The sequence below is a fragment of the Arachis duranensis genome, chromosome 3 (genome assembly GCF_000817695.3).
Source record: "Arachis duranensis cultivar V14167 chromosome 3, aradu.V14167.gnm2.J7QH, whole genome shotgun sequence".
In the NCBI taxonomy this organism is placed as follows: domain Eukaryota; kingdom Viridiplantae; phylum Streptophyta; class Magnoliopsida; order Fabales; family Fabaceae; genus Arachis; species Arachis duranensis.
The window spans coordinates 125,046,047-125,053,215 of NC_029774.3; the positions used below are offsets into that span (position 1 = coordinate 125,046,047).

The 7,169-nt window shown below is 33.6% G+C and overlaps 1 protein-coding gene across 2 annotated transcripts; it reads left to right on the forward strand.

The window, feature by feature from the left end:
- Positions 1-1,137: 1,137 nt before the first annotated feature.
- On the forward strand, positions 1,138-4,574 carry LOC107481320 (polygalacturonase 1 beta-like protein 3). Of its 2 annotated transcripts, none has more exons than XM_052258666.1 (4): positions 1,138-1,294; positions 1,615-2,628; positions 3,473-3,710; positions 3,741-4,574. In XM_052258666.1, the coding sequence occupies exons 1-4, from the start codon at positions 1,247-1,249 to the stop codon at positions 4,286-4,288; spliced, it is 1,848 nt and encodes a 615-aa protein (XP_052114626.1). In that variant the 5' UTR covers positions 1,138-1,246; the 3' UTR covers positions 4,289-4,574. The 2 variants fall into 2 exon arrangements, with proteins under 2 accessions (XP_052114626.1, XP_052114625.1); XM_052258665.1 differs by having other exon boundaries at positions 3,473-3,690; positions 3,721-4,574.
- Positions 4,575-7,169: the final 2,595 nt, after the last annotated feature.

Genomic DNA, 7,169 nt, shown 5'->3' on the forward strand with positions numbered 1-7,169 from the left:
AATAATGTCGGCCACCTTTTGGTTTAATTTCGTGTGCCATAATTTTTTTGGTTTTCGATGCTACTATGCCAATCTTTGGATATCATAGTTTAAGAGGTTAGTAACGGCGAAAAACAGTCATATATATATGAGGCACGTGCAGCAATTACTCGATCGAATTCTTATAGATCTGAAAATTTTAAGAAAAGTAAAAGTTACTATTTTTATATATATTAATACATTATGTTTTGTATTCATATGTGTTAGTTTATTTATAAATATATACTATATACTAGTCAAACTGTATATTACTATATATTATATTAATAAAATATTTCTTTTCAGTTCACAATATTTTTATTTATTGTTCTCCTATTTTGATAAAATAAAGTATTCTTCAATTACCTTATCTTTTACACAATTCTAAATACAAATAAATAATAAGATAACAATACAAGCAAAAATAGTTAATTGTTATTAGTGTATTAAATTACCAAAGTTATGGATACTATAAAGAATAGCATAGTATTAATAACAAAAGATCCAATGGGTAATCTAACTAGATTATTATTACTCTCTTTAGTGATAATCATTCTGGCATTCTGCTATAAGAAATTATAGGTAACTAATATTTTTCATTGATTTTATTTTATTTTTTATACTAAAAATGTGCACCTTCTAGTATTATCTTTTTATACTTACTATCTCTATGATAGAATATATTTAAGAAGCTTTTTTTATTAATGTGCCATTTTTTAAGATGGCAGATGATTTATTATATTATAATTAATTATAATAACATAAAATGGGTGATAACTAGATAACTAATTTTAAAAGAGAATTATTTTAAGGAAAAGTCTATGGGCCAACAGTTTTATTGAATTTTGGCCAACATGTAACTAGCAGAGGAAGGTGAGTCATTGGATGAAATCTCATACCAATCTCACACCATCAAATCATTATTGATGGCTAGTTGATGGCTAACAATCACAAAAATTGCTGGCCCCTAGCATTGCTCTTATTTTAATATTAAGTTTAAAAAAATAACACGTTAATTAAAAAATTTTATTTAAGATATTATACATTAATATAGTATCTACATATATTTCTTACTAATTTGATATAAACACTTCTTATTATTATTATATAGATTATAAGCTTATTATAACACTCCACAGTCCACACTCCCTCCTATAAATTCCTTGATACAACAACCAAACCAAACCACCAATTTGAAAACACTCTCTTCTGCCCCAATCTGGGCAACATGATGAGCCCCCTTTTTCTCCTCATCCTCCTCTTCTCATCCCTCACTGTAAGCTTCTCTACGTCATAATTTTACATAATTTAGGCTATTATCATTTCTCCATTATAATTATTATTTTCTAGCTCACCTCATATATATTTACCATCATATATACGTGCGTTAAAGTAGTCTTATTAAATTCCTAACTTCATTTACCAACATAATTGTTATGCATCATAATTAATTAGTTAAAAATGTTTATATTAATTTGCAGTCTAACACATTATTTGATCAAAATTCAAAAGTGAGAATGAAACTAATAATAAAAAATATGAAATGTTAAACACATTTCTAATAACATCCTTCTCATGAATCGGATTACCACGCAGGTTGGTTTCTCCGGCAGCGGCGGAGACCAAAATCCGTTCACACCAAAGGCGTACGCGATGCGGTACTGGGACAAAGCCATTCAAAACACGCTTCCAAAGCCATCCTTCCTCACCTCCAAGGCCTCACCACTAACTGCCATTCAAGCCGCCAAGTACGCAAAACTTGCCGCCACCAACGCCCTCACCACGCGCCTCCCCGAGTTCTGCTCGGCTGCGCACCTCCTCTGCTTTCCTGACATCACGCCCAATCTCTCCAAGCGAGACAAGAGCCAAAGCTTCTCCGGCTACGAAGACGGCCAGAACTTCACCAGCTACGGCATCGGTGGTGCCGGAAGCGTCAACAACTTCAAGAACTACTCCGACGGCTTTTTCAACCCCGGGGTGAACGAGTTCCGCTCCTACAGCCGAAGCTCCGGTGGTGGCAGCGAGACCTTTACAGGCTATGGAGAAGGCACCAACGTCGTCGAGGAAGGCTTCAACACCTACGGCAAAGGTTCCGGAGGCGGCACCGGAGAATTCACACAGTACGCGACAAACTCAAACGTCCCAACCCTCCGGTTCTCGTCGTACGGCGAGGGAACCGGCGGCAGGCAAGAAAGTTTCTCCAAGTACAGCGACGACAGCAACGCCGGAGATCAGACGTTCTCGAACTACGGCAAAAACGCTGCCGGAGCCGTGAGCGAGTTCGACAGCTATGGTAACAACTCGAACGTGGCGTCGTCGACCTTTGGTAGCTACGGCGCCGGTGGCGCGGGGCAGAACGAGACGTTCACGAACTACGGGATAAACATGAACGTGCCTGAAGAGAATTTCAATAACTATGGGGCTCGAACCACCGGAGGAACGCAAGCATTCACGAACTATAGAAATCAGGCGAACGTCGGTGATACCTCGTTTTCTTCGTACGATAAGGGATCAAACCAAGGAGCGGCCAATTTCACCAGCTACGGCCAATCCTTCAATGAAGGCTCCGATACCTTTAAAGGCTACGCCGTCAATTCCACGGCGGCCAAGGTTAGTTCTATTATTTCTTTGAGCAATGCTAGGGCCATCAATTTTTGTGATTATTAGCCATCAACTAGCCATCAATGATAATTTGATGGTGTGAGATTGGTGTGAGATTTCATCCAATGACTCACCTTTCTCTACTGGTTACATGTTGGCCAAAATTCAATAAAACTACTGGCCCTTAAACTTTTCCTATTTCTTTTCTACCTTACTAACATCACTTACAAAATTACTTGCAAATAAAAATTTAACTATTTTTAATATATACGTAGAATTATTATTAAAATTTTATATATCAATCTTTATATATTTGTATATTTGTGTTATATTTAACGTTTTATATTGTCAACTTTTTTATAATGAAATTCTATTCATGATTTTTTTAATTTATACTTATGTAAATTTGTAAGTAAATACAAACTAATTAAGTTTATCGTTAATTTTTTACATTTAGCATAGTTAATTGATTTAATATGATATCTTAATGATATGAAATTATTATGTAATGATCTAATCACATTAATTGTTTTGATAATTATTCTAACTTTTATTTTATATATACGGTAGTGTCAAATTATGTATGTTAGATTCTCTACGTGTTTAACTATTAATTTTATATAACAATAATTACGTATAAATTTTTACCTTTAAAAATTTAGCCTAATTATTTATGTGCTATCATAAATATAAAAATTAGTTATTTATTTAATCTTGAGCGGGCATAGATTCTTTCTAATATTTTTAACTTTGTTACTTTCAACACACGTAAGAATATTTCAGTATTTTGAGTATTATTAATTGTAGTAACTTTAAGCATTTATGGCTTTGCAATTTGTTGGTTGCATAAAAGGCTGGGTTCAAAGAATACGGTGTGAACACGACCTTCAAGGAGTACAACAAAGACGGTGTCTCCTTCTCCGGCTACACCAACGCCACCACTTCTTCAGCGCACGTTAGTGGCAATCTGGCCAAAAAATGGGTGGAGCCAGGCAAATTCTTCCGCGAGAGCATGTTAAAGGAAGGCACTATTATGCCCATGCCGGACATCAAGGACAAGATGCCCAAAAGGTCATTCTTGCCCCGCTCCATGCCCAAAAGGTCATTTTTGCCCCGTTCCGTTTTGACCAAATTACCCTTCTCCACCTCCGAGCTCAAGCGCATCTTCAAGGCCTCCGATGAATCCTCCATGGACAAGATGATAAAAGACTCCATGGGAGAGTGCACCAGAGCTCCCAGCGCGGGGGAGACAAAACGATGCGTTGGATCTGTGGAGGACATGATCGACTTTGCAACTTCCGTTTTGGGGCGTGACATTACCGTTAGAAGCACCGAGAACGTTAACGGGTCAAAGAAGAATGTGATGGTGAGTAAGGTCAAAGGGATCAACGGTGGAAAAGTAACCAAATCTGTTTCTTGCCATCAGAGCTTGTTCCCTTACTTATTGTATTACTGCCACTCGGTTCCTAAGGTTCGGGTTTACGAAGCGGATCTTTTGGACCCGAATACGAAAGCTAAGATTAACCACGGTGTTGCCATCTGTCACTTGGACACCACTGCATGGAGCCCAACCCATGGTGCATTCTTGGCCCTTGGATCAGGTCCTGGTAAGATTGAGGTTTGCCATTGGATCTTTGAGAATGATATGACTTGGACCATTGCTAATTGAGGAACGACGGATAATAATTGTTCCGATCGAAGCAACCTCCATCATCAGTTAATAAGATTTTAGTGGTGCTTTATTATTAGTTTTTTTTTTTCCTTCCTGTCATGCATTCAGGGTTTCGGTCCCGATATAGTTTATATAGTTGTTAAAAAATAACGAGAGAATGCCTTTTTAAGTGTGTATTTTATGGCTTGTATCTCATGGTAGCTGTAAGCCAATGCAACGAATCAAATGAGAAATGTGCATTTTGAATTTACATAACAGTAATAATAAGTACCGTTTAGCTACACATCTAAGTTTTTACCCAACATCTATTTAATAAAAATTGAATTTTATGGTGACTATACGAATCGTTGACAATATTTAAAAAAATGTAATTAACATTAAGATTACATTTTTATTATATTATTTGATAATACTTATAATTTGGTCAATTTTTTATTTAATAAAATAAAAATTTGTTAAACAATAAAAAATAGAAAAAATATACGATACCAATATACTATCTATCAATTTATTGCCAATAATAATTAATTATTATATTTTAAACACATGTATAAAGAAGATACATCTAGAAAATACATATATAAATACACTTTCATTAGACACAACCATAAAAAAAATTTTATTAGACACATCTACAAAGATACTTCCATTAAACACGATCATAAATAAGAATTGGCAGAAATTGACAGAAATACTGTTGATAACGTAACAAAATTGTAAAAAATATCATCTTAATTTTAGTTCAAATTTTATAGTCATCATAACCGCTGTAATTATATCTAAGTATGTATAAAATGTATCTTAAAATTTCCAGTTTAATTTAATTTTTTGCGTTTGTTTTATTATCTAATTCTTAACCCACATCATTTATTTCATCTGCCGGATGTATAATTATTGCTTAAATAAAGTATGAGATTGCTTCCTAAGCTTGTATTTTGTGGATAAAATTATTATGTGCATCAGTGCATATAAATTATTATTGCTTTAAAAAAAATATTCGTTGCATTATTTTAAATTATATTTTATATTTTAATATATATTTAATATAAGTAACTGATTTAGTTACATTTTTTAGTGTATACAAATTATAATTGTTTATGGATTTCAAATAATGCAACGAATATTCTTGTGGTGACCTTATAGTTTTTGGGTAACCATCGATGCAACGAATATAAATCACGTCTTCTTGTATTTTGTATTTTTAGGGTAGTAAATATATAACTATTGCCCATTTCTTTAACTAGTCTATTATTTGAATTGGATGTAACCCGTTATTAGTGCCATGCATCATCGCAAATACTACAAGCCTATATATATATATATATATGAAAAAGTATAGGTAACTAATAACATTTTTGAACAATATGTGAACAATGTGAACTAATAAGGTTAAAAAAGTAAATTAATGAATAACATTAAATTAGAATGTAGTGTACTTATATTTGATTGGTGGTTGTTCATGTTTGTTCAAAATAATCATTGTTCCCCTAACACTTCCCTATATATATACTATCGTCATAGTATAGTCCATGTTTTAAGAAGTGCGGAGAAAAAGGAAAACCAACCTACACAAAATTTTAGAATTAATATTTAAATTAATCTTTAAACGTTATTTTAAGTCTTAAATTACGCTTTAAATTTTTAATTATATTTCAATTTAAATTTTAAATTCTTATTTTATAATTCACGTTAGCTCTTAAATAATTTCTGTTAATACTGTACTAACGTGATATATTGATATAAACAATCTGTATTATGTGTCAGAAATATTCGACACATAAAATAAGAAATGACATGTGTATTAATAATACGTGCATGACAAATAGTAAAAAATTTAACCTGATTTTTTTATTGGTCATAAACACATATATATACAACTTTTGATACGAAATTATATCAAATATTTTCTATCTTACAAAGTATAGAATGCATAATTTTCTATCTTAGTAAAAATATACATGAAAATACTCTTAGAGTACCGTATTTATATTTAAATTATATAAATATTATTAATATAATATTTCTATGTAGATATAAATTATCCATTAATCCATGAGAGGCAGACACTGTCTGTTAGTTTTTGAGTCTTCCAAGATATTGGATATTGTTGAGTTACCAAGTTGTATGAACTAGCATGTGATTGACTTGCGAGTGAGTGGACAACTAGCCCAATCGGACTCACACCATGCAAAGAGCCGCAAATCATTTTTCCGTAGAGAAAAATTTCTTGTCTAGGATCTCACTTTAAATATTGTACAACACGCAAAGCAGTTTGAACAACTTGCAAGTGCTCGACGCGCGAATTTTGCATGAATTGGGACAACATGTGAACACTGTAGGCTAGATTAGGCCGAGTAAAACACAAATAAATCAGTCTTCCAACAAGTCGATGATATATGCTAGGATCGGATAAAAGAGAACCTGTAGCAAATCCCAGTCGATGATTCTCTTCGCACGGTGTTGCTACAGGCTTAGTACGTAGAAGTCCTGTTTCGGTGATTATGTCCAAAGCATATTTTCTTTGGCACAGAAAGATTCCAGTCGAAGATCTGGCAACTTCAACTCCCAAGAAGTATTTCAGCCGGCCTAAATCTTTCATGTGAAAATTTGTGTGCAAATACTCTTTGAAACGTTGAATTGCAGCACTATCATTTCTTGCAATGACAAGGTCATCAACATATATCAAAATTACCAATTGCACGCTATTGTGGCGAAAGCTAAACAAGAAATGGTCCTTTGGGAATTGCTTGAAATCATATCGAAGGAGCGCATATGAAAGTTTTGCAAACCAGCATCGTGGAGCTTGTCGCAGTCCGTAGAGAGATTTCTAAAGTTTACAAACCAGTCCTTGTTGAGACACTTGAAAACCAGGGGGAAG

Coding starts and splice junctions, on each gene's coding strand:
- LOC107481320 (XM_052258666.1), top strand. CDS start 1,247: ATGATGAGCCCCCTTTTTCTCCTCATCCTCCTCTTCTCATCCCTCACT. Junction 1,295..1,614: donor TCCTCTTCTCATCCCTCACT/GTAAGCTTCTCT, acceptor ATTACCACGCAG/GTTGGTTTCTCCGGCAGCGG. Junction 3,711..3,740: donor GTCATTCTTGCCCCGCTCCA/TGCCCAAAAGGT, acceptor TGCCCCGTTCCG/TTTTGACCAAATTACCCTTC.